Raw genomic sequence first — 25200 nt, 5'->3', positions numbered from 1 at the left:
ATTATGTATAATAACAAGTTGATGCCTTGGCAGAGTCTTAAAAATGGAAATCTAATCTGTTTGCTTCAGGGCATATATGTAAGTATGCATCTTTTATTTTTTATTTTTATTTTATTTTTTTGGCCATGCCAGGCAGCATGTGGGATCTTAGTTCCGTGCTCCCTGCATTGGGAATGCAGTCTTAACCGCTGGACCACCAGGGAAGTCCCAGGAAGCATCTTTTAAAATGAACTAATACAGATCAGCTTCCGCTTCTCATTAAGCACAGATTTGTATGATTCTTTACTGACCTGCTTTGGATTGTCTAGTCCCTGAATTTTCACTTAATATTTCTTATAATTTGAACAGCTTTAATGGTATACTGTTTGGGCAGTCATGCTCTAAATACGTATTTTCAAAATATCTTCTTTCCTATGTACTTGTTATAATTCTGAAAGCCAGGCTCATATGGGTTCTTGCTGACTTTAATAAATGCTGCTCTAGGCAATCTGTTTTTCTTAAGATTTTTAAGACATTATCTAAATCCTCTAGAAAAATAGTTATTTGTAAAGTGGTATAATTTAAAAAAAAACTGTGCTCTTTAATTGTGTAACAGAAGATTGACTTGATTTTAAGACTCGAAGACTAACTTAAAATATCTGATTTTTTAAAAAGTTTAAGTTATTTTGGGAAATGACTGTTTATAGACTAGAAAGGTAAAAGGTACCAGATTTAAATTAATTAATACTAAAAGCAGGAGCTTGGTGGATGGTAAAGTTGCTTTTTTCTCCCAATGTCTGTTGATCAGCCTGTTTGGATTACAGATAAGAAAAATTAATGTGGCATTTGCTAGTTGGGAAGGGGACTCCTCTGGTGGTCCAGTGGTTAAAACTCCAACTCCCAATGCAGGGGGCCTGGCTTCCATCCCACATGCATGCTGCAACTCAGAGTTCTCATGCCACAACTAAGGAGTCCACCTGCCGCAACAAAGACCCGGCACAGCCAAATAAATAAATATTAAAAAAAATGAAGTTGGGAGAAACTTAAAGATAACCTTTTAAGTTGTTTCACTATCCTAAAGATGCAGCCTCCTTTGATACATCGAAATAGTTTTAGTAATCTTGATTTGCACCTTTTTTCCTCTGCTTTCTATTTTGTTTTGAAATAAGCTCTGTCTAGCAAATTCAGATAGTCTAGCAAAAGGGAGATGAGGAATAAGCAGTTTTATATCTGAAGAAACGTAGTTGATGGTACAGAGGAAGGAACAGTAGAATGGAGATAAAAAGACCTGAATAACTTTGTTTATACCTCTTACCACAGTTTATAGTCATAATATTTTTGGAATCAGTTGATTTGACTGATGTAATTCTTACCAGTTAGATTGTAAGTTCTTTTTAACAATTTTAAAAAATATTTATTTACCTATTTATTTTTGGCTGCATTAGGTCCTAGCTGTGGCACACGGGATCTTTTGTTGCGGCACGCAGGCTCTTCCTTGTGGCGTGTGGGCTTCTCTTTAGTTCTGGTGCATGAGCTCAGTAGTTGTGGTGCACAGGCTTAGTTGCCCTGCAGCATCTTAGTTCCCCAACCAGGGATTGAAACCAAGTCCCCTGCATTGGAAAGTGAACTCCTAACCACTGGACCATCAGGGAAGTCCCTAGAGTGTAAGCTCTTAAAAGGCAGCAACCCAGGTCTACTTTTACTTACCTGAGCCTACTGTATGCATTTGGTATTGAATAAATGTATGAATGGACTTGTGTTGGGAGACCACAGCTTACTAGCTGTATCACTTGGTCAAGTCATTTAACTCCTTTCAGTCCGTTTTCTTCTCCATAAAACAGCCTGTTTAACAGGATTGTTACAAGGGCCAAATGAGGTAATGTTTGTGAATGATAATAATAATCTTGTATGTGTGTTTTACAGTTTTCAAAACCCATAAAGATATAAAATTATCTTTAATAACTACAGCATCTAACACAAAAAGCTAGATTATTATTTTAAACAGAAGGAATCTATTTCAAGTTTTTTGGTCCAGATATTTTATATCAAAGGTATTATTGTGAATGGAGAATATTGTAATTCACAATTTTAAAGATACAAAAGGAAGTAATATGACTGTCTCCCACAATCACTGTTACCTTATATGTTCTTCCAGAGAACAGCGTAATATATACATTCTTTTCTACCTTGCTATTTTCATTTTACTGTATTGGAGGTCATTCTATATCAGTATGTAAAGGGCCTTTTTTCTCTCTTTTTTTTTTTCGTTTGTTTGTAGAGTTTTCATTCATTCAGTCAGCCAACACTGAGTCTCCATTGTGTGCCAACAATACTAATGTAGTTTTCAAAAAAAACAGACAAAAATTCCTGACCCCATGGGACATATTTAGTGTTCTAGTATTCCATTGTTTTATATATCATTATTAATTTATCCAGTCTCTTATCCGTGGACAGTTAGGTTGTTTCCAGTTTTTTGCTGTTACAAATAATGCCACAATGATTAAGCTTGTATGAATACCATTTCACATGTGAGAGTTTTTCCTGTAAGATAAATTTTCACAAGTGGAATTTCTGGGTCAGAGGGTAAATACAAGGGAATTTGTCTGCTGTGTCACACAAGGATGATTATAGCTCTGTTGAAGTGTTTTGTACATGGAAGATGCTCATGGTTTTTTGATTTGAGGACTGTGGATTATATCTTGGATTAAGTAAATTTTTGGACTAGATTAAGGTAAATTAGCATTCATTGCTTTAACAAATATTAATGAATGCCTACTAGGTGCCCAGCTCTGTGTTACAGTGCTGGGCATACAGTGGTATACAGTTAGATAGGATCCCTGCCCTCAGAACTGGCATTGGTGAGACACATTTTAATTCAGATAAACATTCATAAATGTGTGGTTACAAATTCATAGGTTTAAAGAGAGAGAGAGTGTAAAAAGGGGATCAGATCTAGGTGGGTTGGTGGGTGGATGAGTAAGTAAAGACCTTTCTTGAGGAAGTGAAATTATTGCTGAGATTTAAGTGATGTGTAGGTGTTAATTTGTGGAGGGTTGTGTTTGTGTAATAGAGTATTTTGGGGTGAGGGAACATTCTGGGCAAAGACCCTGAGGTAGAGGGAACATGCAGGGCCTTGTTTTTCAATGAAGAAGCATCTTGCTTTCAGTCTCTCATAGGTTTATTTATTTTTAAAGTCTTAGTTTCCTTGTCTGTAAAATGAAGGAACTTTTAAAACATTTATTTATTCTTAAGAATTCAAGATAATGTATGTAATGTTTCTGGAACCCTGCCTAGCGCATATTAAGTGTTCAGTAAATAGTTACTGCTCTTTGTATGGATGTCATGTTGCTTTCCACAAAATTGGGCTAAGTTACACAATGCTATTAATACATTAAAGTATGTCTATGTTGCATCATCTTTGCCAGTTTTTTTTTTAAGCAATATTTTGTTAGTTTAATATGGTTCATAATGGTGTCTGAAGCTCACTTTAAAGTTTGTTTCTTTAATTGCTATCGAGGCTGTGTGTATTTTTCCATATTTTCATATACTGATTTTTAATTTTACTGTTCAGAGTGTGCTTAAGGTACATTTGTGATCATTTCTATGACTATGATTTAATAATCATCTATTGTAATTTATTACTTTACATTATTTTTCTCTCAGTTGCTTTGCTTTTGGTATATTATATCTTATACATTCAGATTTGAGATACTTGATTCTCTTTAAAGTTATAATGCTATTCCAGTTTTTCTATTTCTTGAATCTTTTAAAAAAAATTGTCCATTTCTGGATTTACCTGGAATCTACTGAGATATGTGATGTGTGCTTTTGAATCTTTATTAATTTGCCTATCTTATTTAGTTGACCTCAGTATTTCTTAGAGGGCATTCCTTTTCCATTGTTTTCAAAGTCTTTTCAGTATATTTGAACTCTTAAAGTAATTTGATTCTTTGGGGATTCTTCACTTTTGTTAATTACTTTTGCTATTTTTAGCATAGTATAATATGCCTTCGTAAATGTTTTTGGATATAGTATATGCACACAAACTTGCCACAAGAACCTGCGTGCACACAATGCTATGTCACATCAGGGTAGGGGTTTTCATCACTTTTGTTCCCTGATATATCCCTAGTTCTGTTATGTAGTAAGTACTTAGTACATATTTATTGAGTGAATATGCATTGTAATATATGGATAAGTTAAACTATTTATTTTGATACCATTGTAGATTCACATGTAGTTGTAAGAAATAATACAGAAAAAATTGTGTACCCCGACCCAATTTCTGCTAATGGTAATGTCTTGTAAATAAAGCCAGGATATCTACATCGATAGAGTAAAGATAAAGAACATTTCCATCACCACAAAGATTCTTCACATAGCTCTTTTATGGCCACACCCACTTTCCTCTTGATCTTACCCTGTCCCTCCTTAACTGCTGCCAAGCACTAATATTCTCATGTTTTCTATTTCTATGATTTTGTCATTTCAAGAATCTTAAATATTGCACAACTCTGTAAATACAGTGAAAAAAAAAAAACCCCACTGAAATGTTACACTTTAAATGGATGAATGGGGTATGGTGTGTGAATTATATCTCAATAGAGCTGTTAACAAAAAAAGAATGTTGTATAATGTTATATAAATGGAATCAAACAACATGTAACTTTTTGGAATTTCTTTTTTCACACAGTACAGTTCTCTGGAGATTCAGGTTGCTGTGTTATCATTAGTTCCTTTTGGTGAGTTTGTATCCATATGTGATATGGATGTACCACAATATGGTTAAACATTCATCCACTGAAGGAAGTCTGGCATGGCCAGTTTTTGACATTACAAATAGAGCTGCTGTATAAATATTCAGGTTCTTGTATACAGGTTTTTGTGTGAACATAAGCCTTCATTCCTCTAGGATAAATCCACAAGAATGCAATTATTGGGGTATATGGTGGTTGCATATTTTGTCTTTTAAAAAAATGCCAAACTGTTTTCCACAGTTCTTGTACCATTTTATATTTCCACCAGCAATGTATGAGTGATCCAGTTTCTTTGCATCTTCACCCGCATTTCATGTTGTCATTGTTTTAAAATTTAAGCCATTTAAATGTGTATAGTGATACCTCATGATTTTAATTTGTATTTTACTAATGGCTAATGATGTTGGACATCTTCTCATGTGTTTACTATTTGTATGTCTTCTTAGGTAAAAATCATGTCTCTTCAATGTCTTTTGCCTATGTTTTAATTGGATCATTCGTTTTTTGACTTTTGAGCTTTGAGACTTATTTATGTATTTTAGATACTACTTTGTTAGATACATGGTTTACAAATATTTTTTTCCAGTCTTTGAATGGTTTTTGCGTTTTGTATTTTTTTTTTCAATTTATAAATTAGTTTTTATTTTTGGCTTCATTGGGTCTTTGTTGCTTCATGCGGGCTTTCTTTAGTTGTGGTGAGCAGGGGCTACTCTTTGTTGCGGTGCATGGGCTTCCCATTGTGGTGGCTTCTCTTATTGCAGAGCACAGGCTCTAGGCACGCTGGCTTCAGTAGTGGTGGCATGTGGGCTCAATAGTTATGGCACATGGGTTTAGTTGCTCCAAGGCATGTGAGATCTTCCTGGACCAGGGATTGAACCCGTGTCCCCTGCATTGGCAGGTGGATTCTTAACCACTGTGCCACCAGGGAAGTCCTGTCTTTTTTTAACATTTTAAAAGACAAATGTTAAATGCACAGCAAACATTTTAAATTTTTGTGAAGTCCACTTTATCATTTTTTCCTTTTATGGAATGTGTTTTTAATGTTAAGTCTAGGAACTCTGTGTAACTCTGTATTGTGAATATTTTCTATTTTTTTCTAAAAGTTTTATGGTTTAACGTTTTACATTGAGCTCTGTATTGGTTTTTTAGGGCTGCTGTAACAAATTCCCACGAATTTTGTGGCTTAAAACAACATAAATAAATTTTTTCACAGTTCTGGAAGCTAGAAGTTCTAAATCAATTTCAGTGGGCCAAAATCAAGGTGTTGGCATGGACTTGAGGAGCTGGGGGTCACATCACTCCAGTCTTTGCCTCCATCTCAATATGGCTCTCTTTTATGTTTGTGTCAGATCTTCCTTTGCTTCTCTTATAAAGACACTTGTGGTGACATTTAGGACTCACCTGGATAATCCCCGCTAATTTCCTCATCCCCGGATCTTTAACAATAATCAGATCTGTTACCATATAAGGTGATATTAACTTGTTCTGGGAATTAGGAAGTGAATATATCTTTGGATGGCCATTACCCAGTTTACTACAATCTGTGATCTGTTTTGAGTTAATTTTTATATAAAGGGGCAGACTTGAATGGGATTCAGTTTTTTGGCCTATAGGTTTCCAGTTGCTCCAACATCATTTATTAAAAAGTCTATCTTTTCTCCATTAAATTGCTTTTGCACCTTTGTAAATCATTTTTGCTTTCTAAGATATGTTTTTGCCAATCTTCAAGAAGTAGTTTTAGTATCTATTTAAAGGACAGTTGTGGGACTTCCCTGATGGAGCAGTGGTTAAGAATCCACCTGCCAGTGCAGGGGACACGGGTTCGATCCCTGCTCCAGAAAGATCCCGCATGCCATGAAGCAACTAATTCTGTGTTTCACAGTTCCTGAGCCTGCGCTCTAGAGCCTGTGTGCCACAACTACTGAAGTCCGAGTGCGTAGAGCCTGTGCTCCACAATAAGAGAAGCCACCGAAACGAGGAGTCCCATGCACCACAATGACGAGTAGCTCCTGCTCACCACAGCTAGAGAAAGCCTGTGTGCAGCGACGAAGACCCAACGCAGCCAATAAATAAATAAGTTAATTAAAAATAAACAACAACAAAAAATAAATTACTACCATTTGTTGTTTAAAAAAATAAAATAAAGGACAGTTGTGCTTAGTAAGATTTGATTTAGGATTTTTTTTTGGCCGTGCCACACAGTTTTCAGGATATCAGTTCCCCAGCCAGGGATTGAACGCAGGCCACAGTAGTGAAAGCCTGGAATCCTAACCACTAGGCCACCAGAGAACTCCCTCAAATTTCCTTATTCCTGCTGTCACTCCTTGCCTTCTCTGGCCCACAATTCCCTGGTGTATATCGCTATTGATTTCTTTGGTGTCCTTTCAGACATTTTGTGTATACATAAGCAGATATGAACATATGTTCTTTCCCCTCCCTCTTTTTACACAAATGATAGCATAGTATACATATAAATTGTATTCATATTTGCTTCCAGTATTTCCCTTAGGGAATATAAAACTAGAATAAAGCTAAAATATTCTTTAACAGTTATTGTGATGAGTAGTGTGTATTTTTTTTAGGCTAAGTTAAAACTTTTAAATGTGAATGTGTCTGTAACCTATATAGAGTATTCTTTTGGATGTGTTCATTTGAGTGTTGTGCCCAACCCTGTTTTTCCCATAAGCTCTGTGGGTTTTGTTGGATGATTTTGTATAGTGAAGTGATTTCTAGGAATCTGTGTGTCATTTTACAGCAGAACTGAGTCTTTCAGAGAGCTTTTCTGAGTCTTTATATTTCTCTGTCAGCTAAAAGAAAGCTGGCATGGAAATATTAATATTGGGCAATTTAATTCAGATAGCATTACAAGAAAGAAAGTCATTTCATGTGGATAAAAGGAATAATCATGAACTTTTTTGCAGTTACCAACATAACTTTAGATGGAAACTGACAGAATTGTTGGGAGGAATTAACAGACCCACAATTTTTCTTTGTGTTTATTTATTTATTTATTTTTGGCTGCATTGGATCTTCATTGTTGTGTGTGGGCTTTCTGTAGTTGTGGTGAGTGGGGGCTAGTCTTGTTGCGGTGCAAAGGCTTCTCATTGTGGTGGCTTCTCTTGTTGCAGAGCATGGGCTCTAGGCTCCTGGGCTTCATTAGTTGTGGCCCGAGGGCTCTAGAGTGCAGGCTCAGTAGTTGTGGCACATGGGCTTAGTTGCACTGAGGCATTTGGGATCTTCCTGGACCAGGGATTGAACCCCTGTCCCCTGCATTGGCAGGCAGATTCTTAACCACTGTGCCACCAGGGAAGTCCCACAATTTTTAATCCTTTCAAATTAACTAATTTTCACTGAAGATCACATAATGAAGAAGACCTTCAATTAGGAAAAGAATTTGTTTGTTGAAAGCATATGGTCATTTCAGTAGATGCTGATAGAATTCAACATTTCATTATAAAATATCATAGCAAATTAGGAATAGAATAGAACTTTCTTTTATTCTAATTAAGGAGCTTCCCTAAAATCTATAGCAAATGTACTGAATAGTGGACCCTATGTACTTTTCTAGTCCAGAACTAGACAAGGATATTTGTATCACTCCTACCATTTGACATTGTATTTCAGGCTTTAGGCGGTTCAATGAGTAAAGAAGAAATAAGATATACAAAGATGGAAACAGAAGTGATAAAATTGTCATAATTTGTAGATGATAAAACTACATGTAAAACCTAAGAGAAACAACTGACAAATGATTAGAACTGATAAGAAAGTACAGAAAGGTTTCTGGATACAAGAACAGCAAACAAAATTCAATAACATTTTTTTATACCAATGGTAATCAGGTAAAAAAATTAATAGGAGAAAACTATAATTCAACAAAAACTATAAACAGTTTATAAATAATTAGAATATTTATTACAGCCTAGTAAAAATGTCAAGACTTTTGTGGGGAAAGTTGAAAAACTATTGAAAAGCATAAGAAATCTGAATAGGTGGAGAGACATGACATGTTTATGGGTAGAATGATTCAATAAAATTAAGATGCCAGTTCACCCTCAGATGATTCTTAAAAAGCTAATGCAATTCCAATAAAACCTCAATGTTACTGTTTTGGTAAAACTTGAAAAACTGATTAAAAAGTTGTAATGATGTGGTTTATGACCATGAATAACTGAGATAATTTGGAAAAAGCAGAACATAGAGATAGAACCAACCCTGCCAGATACCATGACATCATATTATGAAGTTACAGTAATTGCAGTGGTGTGGTATTAATTCAGCAGTAGATAAATGATCAGTAGAACACTTACTAGAGAGCCCAGAAATAGTTTGGCACGTATATTAGAACTTTCATCTTTGATAGCTATGATATGGCAAATCAGTGGGGGAAAAGATGGCTTATTCAGTAGAATGGTATTTGGATAATGGCTCTGCATATGAAATCCCTGTTGTATACTATGCACAAACATATTTTTCAGGTGAATTAAAACCTTAAATGTCATGAGCAAAACTTAAACATCTTAGAAGGAAATGTAGGGAAATATCCCTGATCTTGAGAAGGGGAAGGCTTAAGACTATAAAAGCGCAAACCTTAATTTTAGGAAAAGGTAATGAATTTAGACTATATTAAAAATTAAAAAAATTTCCATATCAAAAGCCCACAAACAAGGTTAAAGACAAGTGATAGACTCAACAATGATACATTCTGTTTTTATATAAGATTATATCATATATCAGAATGAGTTGGTTTATATGGTTTTTCCATTGATGTTTTGAGCCCATAGCAGATGGTTACATTAACTGAAGCAAACTGTGCTAAAACTCAGCTGAATATAACTAGCCATAGAATTGTACACTACTATACGAAATGTGCAACATACATTTTTTTCTTGGTTCAGTTTGGCCATGAGATCTCTCTTGGAATTTATCAGCTTTAACCACTCCTTTCTAACCCCTCACCTCTTTTTTTTTAAACTTTAAAGTGTTTATTAAGAACTTAAATGTCTTTTAAAATGTGTTACTATTTTTATTAGGATTGTTTGGGTTTTTGTTAGTCCTCTGGTCACAGTGTTGTACGGGTTAGTCTAGCCGAACCATTTTCCCTCAAGCCCTGTAAGTTTTAGTGTGCAATTTTGCAGAATGCATCATTTCTCAGTATTGCATTTATTGCATTGTCAGAAATACCTAGGGTTCATAAAGCAAATGGTTTAGTATCCGGACGATGAAATTCTAGGTTATAAATCAGAACTTCCCTCAGAACTTTGAACACATTGTTCTATTGTTTTGTCATCTGTTTGTTATTGCTGATGAGTTTGATGCTAATCTGATTCTGTTTCCTTAGTAACTGATCTGTTTTTTATTCTTTCTTTTGAAGCTACTAGAAGTTGAAAAAAATCATTATTTAAGGTTTTCTAGTGATCTAGCTGGATGAAGGTCTTTCAGAAATTCATTGTACTGGTCATTTGGTTGTCTACTTTGCAGATGTATTTTTTAGCTCTGGAAATTTTCTAGTGATCTTTTTTTAAAAATTATTTTATTTTATGCCCAGTAAGAAGATTAATTTAGCTATTTTTATGACAGTTTAAACATATTTACCCTTGTTTTTATCCTAATTGAAAAAATTGAAGTGTAGTATTCATAACAGAAAAGTGCCCTATCATAAATGTCCAGCTCAGTGAATTTTTTTCAAACTGAGCACATATGTGTATTCAACACCCATATCGAGCAACAGAACTCCAGAACTGCATCACCAGCATTTCAGAAGCTCTTCCCTTCTGTGAGGAGTGTATCCCACTTCTTCCAGGACACCACTATTTTGACTTTGAACAATACAGTTTTACCTGCTCTTTGATCTTTATAAAAGTAGGATCATGCAGTTTGTAGTTTTTTGTATCTGGCTTCCAAAGCTCAACATTATTCATCCAAATTCATCCTCATTGCAGGATACTATAGTTTTCATTTTGTGAATATGCTGTAATTGTTTATGCATTATTCTGTTGATGGACATCTGTATGGTTTTCGCTTTTGGCCATTACAAATAGTGTGACAATGAACTTTCTAGGAAATTTTTTCTGATCATATATGCAAGTCAGTTGGGTATATACTTTAGAGTGGAATTACTGGGCTTATTAGATACTGCCAAATGGTTGTATTAATTTTCTTTCTTTTTTAAAAAATTAATTAATTTATTGGCTGCATTGGATCTTCGTAGCTGTGTGGGCTTTCTCTAGTTGTCGCAAGCAGGGGCTACTCTTCGTGGTGTGTATGCTTCTCATTACAGTGGCTTCTCTTGTCGTGAAGCACAGGCTTTAGGCTCGAGGGCTTCAGTAATTGTGGCACGCAGGCTCAGTAGTTGTAGCTCTCAGGCTCTAGAGCACAGGCTCATTACTTGTGGTGCATGGGCTTAGTTGCTCTGTGGCATATCTTCCCGGCCCAGGGATCGAACCTGTGTCCCCTGCGTTGGCAGGTGGATTCTTAACCACAGCGCCAGCAGAAGTCCCAAATGGTTGTATTAATTTTCAAAATGGTTGTATCAGTTTACACTTTTATAGCATTGAATGCAAGTTTAGGTTGGTTTCACATCCTCCTCAGCACTTGGTATTTTCCACCTTTTTTCATCCTGGTGGGTATGTAGTGTTATCACATACTATTTTAGGTGTTGAGTAAGCGGGCTTTGAAATTTTGCTTTATTTTATCCACTCCCCCTAAATACAGCTTTTGTTTTGTACATCCGAGTTTCAAAAAATCTTTTAATATTCTATGTTTATATTTTATTTGTAATCGTTAAGTTAATGTATTGACTACTTTACCTGCTGATAGTTACTAACCTGCTTCCTTTAGCTGCACCAGTTTTATGCATGGTTATCCCTTTGTGATGAATTCTGTTGGCATGAACTTTGTTGACAGTTTCAATTTTTTATCTCTTTAATTACTAATTATTTCTTTTTTGTAGTTTACTTACTCTTGGTTCTGTTTCTCTGAACCTTTCTTTAAATGTTTATATCTCTCTCGATTGTTTCTTTAGTGCTCTTCTCACCTTATCTGTTTTCCATATTTTCCCCCCAGTTTTCAGATCCATCTTTCCACTTGTTTACTGGGTAACACCCATTGAGGTTTTTGTAGGTACTTCAAACTTGAACTTTTTTGTCAAACCAACTTCCAGTATTTCTCAACTTGGTCATTACAGTCACCTTTTACTCACTGTTCTCTTCCAGTGTTTCTTAACTTGGTTAATACAGTCACCTTTTACCCAGTCTTCTAAATTAGAAATGCTTTTCTTTCTCATTCTCCCACAAGTAATTGTCAAAAAATTATATTTTAGCTTAGGATGTTCCCTTCATACACGATCATAGACATTGAGAACTATGTCTCTAAAATAGAGATCCCCTGTCCCTCTTTTCTACCCTTGCCTTAATGTAGACTGTATCATGATCTAGACTATTGTTCCAGTTAGTCTTGTGAAGGGTTTTTTGTCTGACTCTTTTTTTTTTCTTTTTTATAGTCCTCTGATTAAAGAATGCAAACATTGACTGGAACAAAGAATTTAAATTAAAAATGTATTACTAAAAATTTACAAAACATATAAACAAAATTTCAGTTTTTAATTTAAATAAACTTAAAAATGATGGTTTTTGTAACTTTGTAGTAATTATTCTTCTGAAGTTATTAAAGCTCAAAGTGGCATTCAGAGTTTTGGGACACCCTCACTAAGGATTTTGTTAAGTATTGACAAATTGCTATTCAGAAATGTAGAGCACTTATTTCTTTATGTCTCCTTTAACACTGGATATTATTTTTTTTTAAACTAATTTTTTGACAATTGAATAAAAGTATCTCGGTCTTGCTTACTTTGCATTTCTTTGACTCTTGGTTATAATGAGTATTTTTAATGTTTTAATGTATTGGTGATCACTTCTAATTCTACCTTAGTGATATTAGCTACTGTTTATTAAGCACTTTCCTGACTGTCAAAAATACTGTAATAAGCATTTTACTACATTACATATCTTAATCCTCTGAACAATCCTATCAAGTGTAGATACTTATGTGTGAGGAAACTGATTTTAAAGAAGTGTTCAATGCTACGTGGTTAGGAAACTGAGTGTGATCTGTTATCACATTATTATCTCTCAACTTTTGTTAGTATAGATGTGGAAGATTAGTATATTTATAGGGGTTTGGATTAAATGTATACTTATTCTAGATCCTAGGTACAGATGACTGATTTTTATCTGGCTTTTCTAAAAGCAAGATGATCAAGCTTGGTATTTGTTTGGGTTAGGGGAGAAGATTTTGGTGAATTTGGTTGCAGTTAGAATGTTGGTTATAGTTGTTTAGAGCTGGAAGGATTCTTAAGTGTTTTTCAGATTATGTTCCATTGCACACTGTTGTGGGAAGTTTCATATATCCTGACCACAGAAGTTTGGGCAACACTTGGTTTCCTTAGCAGAGAAGCCTTAATAACTTTGAATAATCCTGAATTTCTGAAATCAGTTTATTTTATTTATTTTATCTTATTTTATTTTATTATTCATTCATTCAGATCTTTACTGGAGTATAATTGCTTTACACTTTTTAATTTTTAATTTCTTTCTTTCTTAATTTCCTTCTTTCCTTCCTTCCTTCCTTCCTTCCTTCCTTCCTTCCTTCCTTCCTTCCTTCCTTCTTTCCTCCTTCCTTCCTTCCTTCCTTCCTTCCTTCCTCCCTCCCTCCCTCCCTCCCTCCCTCCCTTCCTTCCTTTCTTCCTTTCCAGATCTTGAAATCAGTTTCTTTGGGAGACCTAGTCATATCTTGTAGAACAACATCTTGAAGTACATGAGTTTGAGGTCAAAGCTGATATGTGGTCCATTGTCTCTCATTTTGTATGGGGAGGAGATGGAGATCCATTGTGGTTAAGTGTGTTGCCTAAAAATCACACAGCTGCTAAACAACACAGGATAATATCCCGTCATTCCTTTGTACCATGCTTCCTCTGATAATATTACACAATGTTTATTTTTCCTGTATTAAAGGTTGTAAAAGCAGATTTGAGTGTAGTTTCTTTTACATTCCCATCTAGTCCAGACATTAGTCTTATAACTGAGAAATTCATATACAGTTTAGAAAATTCTAGATTTATGTACATACAGATAGCCTAGCATGATTATGTATCCATAACTGCTATATTTAATCATCAAAATGAAAAGAGTACTTTTTTCTGTAGTTAACATGTCACAAATGTTTGGTTTAGTTTCTGTAGAAAATGTTTCCTGACTGCAATGAGAGAAAGCGGAATACATTGTCCCCTCTGTCGTGGAAATGTGACCAGAAGAGAGAGAGCCTGTCCTGAACGGGCCTTAGACCTTGAAAACATCATGAGGAAGTTTTCTGGTAGCTGCAGATGCTGTGCAAAACAGGTAAATGTGATATAGTTCTTCTTTGAAAGTTACGTTTCTACTTTGAAATTTCTGTTTGAATTGTCTTGTTGCGTACTGTTTTGAAGAGAAATTATTTAGGTTGGGAATTGGTAGAAAAGGCCAGAAGAGCTATGGCTATAGATCTTACTAGATTATGAACTTACTGAAAACAGAGACTGAGTGATAGTTTCTGTATTTGCCAAAATTTTCAGCATGGCATTTTTTTCAAAATAATCCCTTATTGATTACCTTCTAAGTGAACTGAATGAACAAACTGGCATTCAACTCATAACCCTATGCTGGTACAAATTCAGCCCTTAAATAGTTTCTGTGGTGGTAGCATTATTATTGCAATTTTGCATGTAGAAATGGGCCAAATGGATTTATGTAGTCAAGGGGAACTTTCTAGCTGCCCACTGTACTTGGGTATTTATGTGTTTACCTAAGAAATTACAAAATATTTGACTTTGCTTTCTTAAGGAACAGGTGGGAAAAATCAGGTATTGGCAGATCACTGACATTAATTCTCCTATCTGGATTTGATTTTATCATTTGGAGAGGGAGTGAAATGGTGCGAGGTGGTTAGGCTTTGAGTATATTCATTTATTTATGGATTTATCACAGCCACTTTTTCAAACAGCTAATAAAGTCAGTGAGCAAAACCAGTTGCTATTTCATGCATTCACACAAGACATATCTGCTTTTTCATCTCTTTGAGGGAGATGTTAACTGACAGGGCAATGAAGTGAAGCTGGAAAATACATTTGAGAGGTTTCTGGCTCTGCTCCTCAGAGAGAAACTGAAAAGTGTTCCAAGAGTTAACTTGGGAACTTAGTTTTTTAAAGCACTTTCTAACTCTGCCAGGTTGCAGTAGTTAAAGAAATAAAAAGATGCCCACTGCCATGAGGCAACCTCTTAATATTTATAATATATTTTTTTCTATTAATAGTATTTTTTTTCAAGTGTAATACTACTTGTTAATTTTTACAATGAGTTTATGGACAGTTGGACTCATCTCCATTGTCTCTGCATCTAATGGACAGAAACTTACTGCTTATTTTCAGCTCCTATTTAAGAATTAAACATTTACTTAAAAAAAAAAACACTTTTGTTTAAATGGAATGTTTAATTATCTATTTTTGTCTTGTTTTTTTCCCTCTTATTGGCAATAGCTCAAGTCTTATGAGTTTCTTTTTAAATTAAAAGTCACGTTACATTAAAAATTTTTTTAATTTATTTTTATTATGGTAAAATATACATAAAGTAAAGCATACCTTTTTTTAAAGTTTTATTTTTTTATAAGTGAAAGATGATGGTAAATTTTATTTTTTTATACAGTAAATATACATATATATATTTCCATTTGGTAAGAAAACATATGTATATGATATATATATATCATATATTTACACACACACATATACACACAATCTGTATGAGGCATCAAATGAACAGAGTGCAGTAGGTGTACAGTACAGTGGCATTAAGTATATTCATTAAGTACATTGTATAACAGTCACTACTGTCCACTTCCAGAATTTTTTCATCACAAACAGAAACTCTGTATCTGTTAAATTGTAACTTGCTGTTCCCCACTCCCTGTCCCCTCTAGTAACCTATATTCTACTTTATGAATTCTCTTCTGCCTCATATAAATGGAATCATGTAATATTTGTTCTTTTGAAAGTGATTACATTTTAATCAATAATTTTCAGATTAAATTCTATCGCATGAGACATCATTACAAATCTTGTAAGAAGTATCAAGATGAATATGGTGTTTCTTCTATTATTCCAAACTTTCAGATCTCTCAAGATTCAGTAGGGAACAGGTAAGCAACGTTTATTCTTATAGTTTTTATTTTTATAGCTAAAAATGTAAACTTCGGGGAGACTATATAAGGTGTTTTCTGATTTGTTTGTGTGCGTTTGTGTTTTTAAAGTAAATTGCTTTTGTCTTCATAAGTTTGACGCATGTAAAATTGCGTCTGGGAGATTGACTTTATGCTAGACTTAAGCTTATGTTATATAAAAATAATTCTAAGAAAATTTACGTCTGAATAAAAAATAGATTTGTGAATTGAAGGTGTTTTCTTTTGCAACTGAAATTACTTGAAAACCAGAGAAAAATCCCTCTCAGTAATGTATTTGCAAACTAGAATTTATTTATTTATTAATTTTTTTGGCTTCATTGGGTCTTCGTTGTGGTGCAAAGGCTTCTCATTATGGTGGCTTCTCGTTTTGGAGCACTGGCTCCAGTCATCGTGGCACGTGGACCCCAGAGTTTGTGGGCTTCAGTAGTTGCCATGCGTGGGCTCAGTAGTTGTGGTGCATGGACTTAGTTGCTCCGCAGCATGTGGGATCTTGCTGGACCAGGGATCAAACCTTTGTCCCCTGAATTGGCATGCAGATTCTTAACCACTGCACCACCAAAGAAATCCCTGAAATTTTTATTTTGATAAAATATCATGTAAAAGTGAGACTTGGTGCAGTTAAATTTGTAGTTCTATTTTAGTTTCAGTTCTTTCAAAGTTAGGTTTTTGCTTGATTTGCCTCTTATCTCAGCTTTATATATATTAAACATTTTTATGAAATGTATTTTATGCATAAGAATGGCCAAATGCACATGTGTGGTTTAAAAAATAGTGACAAAATGAATACCTAGTTACCCACCCAGGTCAAAAATTATGACATTTTTCAGGACCTTGGAATCTGCTTGTGGGCCCATGCCCATTTGAACCCCATAGCCCCAGAGGTAACCACTATCCTCTTTTTTGGGTTATTCATTCTTTTGCTTTTTTTATAGTATTATCACCCATGCATGTATCTCTAGACAGTGAAGTATTTAATTTTTAAAAACTCAGTAGCAAGCATACACAACTATGTAAAGAAAGGCAGTATTGACAGTTTTATAGAAAGGCTCCTAGGAGACAATATGTTAAACAAAGTCTTTAAGATTTTATTTTAGTAGCATTTCATTTCACATGTTGCTAATTTTCAATAATTTAACCACTCTTAAGCACACATACTGTAGCAAGGCTTCTTCTCAACTCCCTAGTTGAAACTATTCTGGTAAACATCTTTATTAATTTTTTGATTGCCTGCTCTTTTAGGTTCTCGTTTTACTTGACTTGGTGTCATTTGATGAAATTGGTCACTCCTGTTTTGTAATTTTTAAAAAATTCCCTTAGGTTCATCCCTTTTGCTTTTTTTTTATTATTGTACTTCTGCTGTATTGAAATTACTCAACAATTTGTTATTAACCCAATAGATAATTCTTAAGTTCAGGGATGGTGTTTGTCTTGTTCAACAATTGTGTCTCTAGCTCTTAGCGAATTTCCTAGTATATATGATTTGGGCAGTCACCGCTTGTTAAATGACTCAGTTATCTTCTCATGAGACATGCCTTCTTCCCTCTTACTCATCAGATCTAATTGGTCATAGGTACGAGTACTATTGATTTCTTTTTTTTTTTTTTTTAAGCTCTTTATTGGAATATATTTGCTTTACACTCTTGTGCCAGTTTTTGAGGTACACCAAAGTGAATCAGCTGTATTTATACATATATCCCCATATCCCCTCCCTCCTGTGACTCCCTCCCATCCTAGCCCTCTAAGGCATCACCCATCATCAAGCTGATCTCCCTTTGTAATACAGCAACTTCCCACTAGCTATCTGTTTTACAGTTGGTAGTGTAAATATGTCTATGCTACTCTCTCACTTTGTCCCAACTTTCCCTTCACCCCCCACCCCAGCTCCGTGTCCTCAAGTCCATTCTCTACATCTGTATCTCCACTTTTGCCCTGTCACTGGATTCATTAGTACCATTTCTTCAGATTCCATATATATGAGTTAGCATACTGTATTTGTTTTTCTCTTTCTGGCTTACTTCGCTCTGTATGACAGTCTCTAGGTCTATCCACCTCATTACATATAGTTCAATTTCATTCCTTTTTATGGCTGAGTAATATTCCATTGTATATGTGTGCCACATCTTCTTTATCCATTCATCTGTTGATGGGCATCATTTGGGTTACTTCCATGTGCTGGCTATTGTAAATAGTGCTGCAAGGAACATTATGGTACATGTTTCTTTTTGGATTATGGTTTTCTCTGGCTATATGCCCAGTAGTGGGATTACTGGGTCATATGGTAGTTCCAATTTTAGTTTTTTAAGGAATCTCCAAACTGTTTTCCATAGTGGCTGTACTAGCTTACATTCACACCAACAGTGCAGGAGAGTTCCCTTTTCTCCAAACCCTCTCCAGCATTTATTGTTTCTAGATGTTTTGATGATGGCCATTCTGATGGGTGTGAGGTGATACCTCATTGTGGCTTTGACTTGCATTTCTCTAATAATTAGTGATGTTGAGCATCTTTCCATGTTTGTTGGCCATCTGTATGTCTTCTTTGGAGAAATGTCTATTTAGGTCTTCCGCCTGTTTGTGGATTGGGTTATTTGCTTTTTTGGTATTAAGCTACATGAGCTACTTGTATATTTTGGAGAATAATCCTTTGTCTGTCACTTCATTGGCAAGTATTTTCTCCCATTCTGAGGGTTGTCTTCTTGTCTTTATGGTTTCTTTCGCTGTGCAAAAGCTTTTAAGTTTCATGAGGTCCCATTCGTTTATTCTTGATTTTATTTCCATGATTCTAGGAGGTGGGTCAAAAAGGATCTTGCTTTGATGTATATCATAGAGTGTTCTTCCTATGTTTTCCTCTAGGAGTTTTATAGTGTCTGGCCTTCCATGTAGGTCTTTAATCCATTTGGAGTTTATTTTTGTGTATGGTGTTAGGAAGTGTTCTAATGTCATTCTTTTACATGTTGCTGTCCAATTTTCCCAGCACCACTTGTTGAAGAGGCTGTCTTTTTTCCATTGGATATTCTTGCCTCCTTTGTCAAAGATAAGATGCCCATATGTGCTTGGGTTTACCTCTAAGTTCTCTTTTCTGTTCCATTGATCTTCCTTTCTGTTTTTGTGCCAGTACCATACTATCTTAATCACTGTGGCCTTCTAGTATAGTTTGAAGTCAGGAAGCCTAATTCCACCAACTCCATCTTTCCTTCTCAAGATTGCTTTGGCTATTTGGGGTCTTTTGCATTTCCATACAAATCATAAAATTTCTTGTTCTAGTTCTGTGAAAAATGCCATTGGTAATTTGATAGGGATTGCTTTGAATCTGTAAGTTGCTTTGGGTAGGATAGTCATTTTCACAACATTGATTCTTCCAGTCCAAGAACATGGTATGTCCCTCCATCTGTTTGTATCGTCTTTGATTTCTTTCGTCAGTGTCTTATAGTTTTCTGTATACAGGTCTTTTGCCTCCTTAGGCAGGTTTATGCCTAGGTATTGTATTCTTTTATGTTGCAGTGATAATTGGGAGAGTTTCCTTAATTTCTCTTTCTGCTCTTTCATTGTTAGTGTATAAGAATACAAGAGATTTCTGTGCATTAATTTTGTATCCTGCTACTTTACTAAATTCATCAATTAGTGCTAGCAGTTTTCTGGTAGTCTTTCGGGTTTTCTATGTATAATATTATGTCATCTGCAAAGAGTGACAGTTTTACTTCTTCTTTTCCAATTTGGATTCCTTTTATTTCATTTTCTTCTCTGATTTCTGTGGCTAAAACTTCCAAAACTATGTTGAATAATAATGGTGAGAGCGGACACCCCTGTCTTGTTCCTGTCCTTAGAGGGAATGCTTTCAGTTTTTCATCATTTAGGATGATGTTGGCTGTTGGTTTGTCATATATGGCTTTTATTATGTTGAGGTAATTTCCTTCTATGCCCATTTTCTGGAGAGTTTTTGTCATAAATGGATGTTGAATTTTGTCAAAAGCTTTTTCTGCGTCTGATGAGATTATCACATGGTGTTTATCCTTCAATTTGTTAATATGGTGTATCACACTGATTGATTTACGTATATTGAAGAATCCTTGCATGCCAGGGATAAACCCCACTTGATCATGGTGTATGATCTTTTGAATGTGCTGTTGGATTCTGTTAGCTAGTATTTTGTTGAGGTTTTTTTTTAATAAATTTATTTATTTATTCATCTATTTTATTGGTTATGTTGGGTCTTTTTTTTGCTGTGCGTGGGCTTTCTTCAGTTGTGGTGAGTGGGGGCTACTCTTCGTTGTGGTGCGCAGACTCCTCATTGCCGTGGCTTCTCTTGTTGCGGAGCACAGGCTCTAGGCGCGTGGTCTTCAGTAGTTGCAGCACATGGGCTCAACTGTTGTGGCTCACAGGCTCTAAAGCGCAGGCTCAATAGTTGTGGCACAGGGGCTTAGTTGCTCCACTGCATGTGGGATCTTCCTGGAGCAGGGATCGAACCTGTGTCCCCTACATTGGCAGGCAGATTCTTAACCACTGCACCACCTAGGAAGCCCCTTGTTGAGGATTTTTGCATCTGTATTCATCAGTGATATTGGCCTATAATGTTCTTTTATTGTGACATCTTTGCCTGGTTTTGGTATCAGGGTGATGGTGGCCTGGTAGAATGAGTTTGGGAGTGTTCCTCCTTCTACTATATTTTGGAAGAGTTTGAGAAAGACAGGTGTTAGCTCTTCTCGAAATCTTTGATAGAATTCGCCTGTGAAGCCATCTGGCCCTGGGCTTTTGTTTGTAGGGAGATTTTTAATCACAATCTCAATTTCCATACTTGTGATTGGTCTGTTCATATGTTCTATTTCTTCCTGGTTCAATCTTGGAGGATTGTACTTTTCTAAGAAATTATCCATTTCTTCCAGGTTATCCAATTTATTGGCATATAGCTGCTTGTAGTAGTCTCTCATGATCTTTTGTATTTCTGTTGTTGTTACTTCTCCTTTTTCATTTCTAAGTCTGTAGATTTGCATCTTCTCCCTTTTTTTCCTGATGAATCTGCCTAATGGTTTATCAGTTTTGTTTATCTTCTCAAAGAACCAGCTTTTAGTTTCATTGATCTTTGCTATTGTTTCCTTCCTTTCTTTTTCATTTTTTTCTGATCTGATCTTTATGATTTCTTTCCTTCTTCTCACTTTGGGGTTTTTTTGTTTTCTTTTCTCTAATTGTTCTAGGTGTATGGTTAGGTTGTTTATTGGATATTTTTCTTGTTTTTTGAGGTAGGATTGTATTGCTATAAACTTCCCTCTTAGAACTGCTTTTGCTGCATCCCATAGGTTTTGAGTCATTGTGTTTTTATTGTTATTTGTTTCTAGGTATTTTTCCATATCCTTTTTGATTTCTTTAGTGATTTCTTGGTTGTTTAATAGTGAATTGTTTAGCCTCCATGTGGTTGTATTTTTTACAGTTTTTTCCCTGTAATTGATATCTAGTCTCAGGGCATTGTGGTCAGAGAATTTTCTTGAATGATTTCAATTTTTTTGAATTTACCGAGGCTTGATTTGTGACCGAAGATCTGATCTATCCTGGAGAATGTTCCATATGCACTTGAGAAGAAAGTGTATTCTGTAGTTTTTGGATGGAACGTCCTATAAATATCAATTAAGTCGACATGGTCTAATGTTTCATTTAAAGTTGTGTGTCCTTATTTATTTTCTGTTTGGATGATCTGTCCATTTATGTAAGTGAGGTGTTAAAGTCTCCTACTACTATTGTGTTACTGTCGATTTCCCCTTTTATGGCTGTTAGCATTTGCCTTATGTATTGAGGTGCTCCTATGTTGGGTGCATAGTTATTTACAATTGTTATATCTTCTTGGATTGATTCGTTGATCATTATGTAGTGTCCTTCCTTGCCTCTTGTAATAGTCTTTACTTTCAAGTCTAATTTGTCTGATATGAGTATTGCTACTCCAGCTTTCTTTTGACTTCCATTTGCATGGGATATCTTTTTCCATCCCCTTACTTTCAGTCTATATGTGTCCCTTGGTCTGAAGTGGGTTTCTTGTAGACAGCTTATGTAAGGGTCTTGTTTTTGTATCTATTCAACCAGTCTCTGTCTTTTGGTTGGAGCATTTAATCCATTTCCATTTAAGGTAATTATTGACATGTATGTTCCTATTACCATTTTCTTAATTGTTTTGGGTTTGTTTTTGTAGGTCTTTTCTTTCTCTTGTGTTTCCTACTTAGAAAAGTTCCCTTAGCAATTGTTGTCAGGCTGGTTTGGTGGTGCTGAATTCTCTTAACTTTTGCTTGTCTGTAAAGCTTTTGATTTTTCCATCAAGTCTGAATGATTTTTTAATTAATTAATTTATTGGCTGTGTTGGGTCTTTGTTGCTGTATGCAGGCTTTCTCTAGATGCGGTGAGCAAGCGCTACTCTTCGTTGTGGTGCACTAGGCTCCTCATTTTGGTGGCTTCTCTTCTTGCAGAGCATGGGCTCTAGGTATGTGGGCTTCAGTAGTTGTGGCACATGGGCTCACTAGTTGTAGTTCATGGACTCTAGAGCACAGGCTCAGTAGTTGTGGCACACAGGCCTAGTTGCTCGGCGGCCTGTGAGATCTTCCTGGAGCAGGGATTGAACCTGTGTCCTCTGTGTTGGCAGGCAGATTCTTAACCTCTATGCCACCTAGGAAGTCCCAGTATTGATTTTTAATAACAGTATTCCTCATCTGTGCTTTTCTTCTGTCCCGGTTGTCACTTCCCTAGCTCAAGTGCCCATCATCTCTCACTTGAACTGTTTCAGTATTCTTTTAGTTAGTGGTCCTCCTTTAATATCTCCTGTATATAATTGCCAAAGTGATACTAAAGAAGTGCATTTCTGACCACTTTGTCCATGTCCTTTTATCTTCCTTTCTGTACCTTGTCAATGACTTCCTGTGGCCCCATAGCTTGTTTCTCATCTGGGGTTCCACAGGCCAATTAGGGCTCTGTGAACTACCTAAACTGCCAGAATGTTTTTTTTGTATGTGTGTGTATACTATGTGTGCATTTTTCTGGAGAAAGAATGTCAAGATTCTAAAAGGGGTTCCATGATCTAATTCAATGACTAGCTTAATAAGACAAAATTCCTTATTCTAAAGCCCTTTCTGATCTGGCAATTAACCTTTCTGTTCAGCTTTTGCCTTTCTTGGCTACCCATCATTGCATCATATGCCTTAGCCATGTTGAATTATTCCCACCTTATCCTTGTCATCCTTCAGAAGCAATGTAACTTAGTTGTTAAACATGAAGGCTTGGAGCCAAACTGCCTGGGTACCAGGCTCTGTCATTTACTAATTGTTGTGACTTTTGTAAGAAACTGTACCTCAGTTTTCTCATCTATTTAAAAAGGGGAGGGGTAGTGATGATACTATTAAATGCCTCATTGAATGGGGAGTCAATAAATAGGTTAATACAAGTAAAACATATTGAGTAGTACCTTACTTGATGAATGTTAGGGATTGAACCCGCACCCTTGGCAGTGAAAGCGCAGAGTCCTAACCACTGGACTGCCAGGGGATTCCCTAAATAGTAGTGTTTCATCATCATCATCATCATCATCATCGTCATCACTTCCTCACCTCCGTGCTCTCCCCACCACTCTAACCCACACTTTGCCATCTAGTGGACTTTTCCTTCTCTTTGAAGACTTAGACCAAGTGTTAGATACTCTTTCCTGTTTACTTGCATGTCTTTTTTATCTAGTAGAATGGTTTTCCTAGTCTTGTTCATGTTTATATCCTATGCAAAATTCTAATTGCAATGGAAAAATTGAGTTTGTGTGTGAATTTCTAGTAGGGATTGAAGGAAGGAAAGAAGATTTAAAAAAAAAATGGTAGGAAATATAAGAAGCCAGAGTATATAATCAGGGTCCTGGGAGAAAACAGATATTATGCTCAAATTAGATAATTTGAGGGGAATTTAGTGAAGGGACTTTTTTTTTCCTTTTAAAAAAGAATTTTATTGAGATATAATTGACATACAATAAATGCGTATATTTAAAGTATACAATTTGATGTTTTTTCTTATTAGTCATCTGTTTTATGCATATTAATGTATATATGGCAGTGTATATATTTTTAAATTTTATTTATTGTTTTGTGAAGGGGCTCATTTTAAGAAGTAGAATATTGGGTGCACTATGTAAGCGGGGTGTAGAAAGTCAAAAGTGGTAGTCATATACTCTGGGTCTACTGAAAGCAGGGGAGAGGAGAAAGTAGACACAGAATAGGAGAAAGTAAGCTATGTGGGAGGGCAGTTGGAGAGGGATGCAATCAGTCAAGGCAGCTTTGCTGGGAAGGAGTCTGGGAAATAAGTATCCTAACCTTCCTGTTGTTTCTTCCTCCACATCTCCTGCTGGTCTGAACCCATTTGGGAAGCAGAGAAGGGAACCTGTTGACACAGATTGGTTTCTCAGCACATAGAGCATGGTGAAAAATGGAGGAGAGAAGGTCTAGAAGGGCAGCAGAGATACCCAGCACAGAGGATTTCAGTTGGTAGCCAAATATGTTGTAATATTCTGTACACTGTGCTTCACAGCTTCCAGGTAGTTGGTACAAAGGAGAAAACATCCACTATGTTATTAATAGTGTCTATGATATTGTAAACCAAAGAGTTCCTAATGAGAAAAACAGCTATTCCTGACACTAAAGGAGATTATACTGAAGTGCTTTGCCTCAGAAGAAGAAACTAACATAGTTAAAAAAAATTTCAGAATAAACCCTTAGGTCATTTCATCAATTCAGCATACATTTATTGTACCTTTTGAATGACTGGGCACAGTCTATATGTTATTGAATATGCAGGGCTGGGTAAAACAGACGTAATCCCCCTTTCCATCTGTGTAAGCACTGTAACATCCAGTCGAGTCATCCAGGATAAACCAGCACTAAGTTTCAGTCAGATCAGTCAGGGTAAAACTATTTACCATAAACTAATAAATGTGGGTGGATGTTTAAGAAAATTATTGCATGCTTATGGGGTAGTTTCTTAAATAATTATGTAGCAGTGCTAGTTATTTTACTAACACCATTTCTAGTTCATAACAATAAAATTCTGCTTTTAACATATAAGACTGTATGTTTATATCTTCTTTAGCTACTAGAAAGGATAGAGGGAGGATGCATGTAATCATTAGATACCAGAACAGATTTCTATTTTATCTTCCTTGGAAATTATTTGGTCTGTTTGCAGGGTTTTCCTACTT

At 35.6% G+C, this 25200-nt stretch overlaps 1 protein-coding gene across 1 annotated transcript in view; it reads left to right on the top strand.

Annotated features, from left to right (window-relative positions):
- The window catches only part of RNF138 (ring finger protein 138), a 43185-nt gene that overhangs the window by 4094 nt on the left and 13891 nt on the right, over positions 1-25200 (top strand). Inside the window, exons 2-3 of the mRNA XM_057700626.1 lie at positions 13966-14131; positions 15847-15962. Coding sequence (XP_057556609.1) covers positions 13966-14131; positions 15847-15962 — 282 coding nt within the window. The remainder of the gene's footprint in view (positions 1-13965; positions 14132-15846; positions 15963-25200) is intronic.

The sequence above is a fragment of the Hippopotamus amphibius genome, chromosome 11 (genome assembly GCF_030028045.1).
Source record: "Hippopotamus amphibius kiboko isolate mHipAmp2 chromosome 11, mHipAmp2.hap2, whole genome shotgun sequence".
Classification (NCBI taxonomy): Eukaryota; Metazoa; Chordata; class Mammalia; order Artiodactyla; family Hippopotamidae; genus Hippopotamus; species Hippopotamus amphibius.
This window is presented reverse-complemented; position numbering and strand designations above follow the sequence as displayed.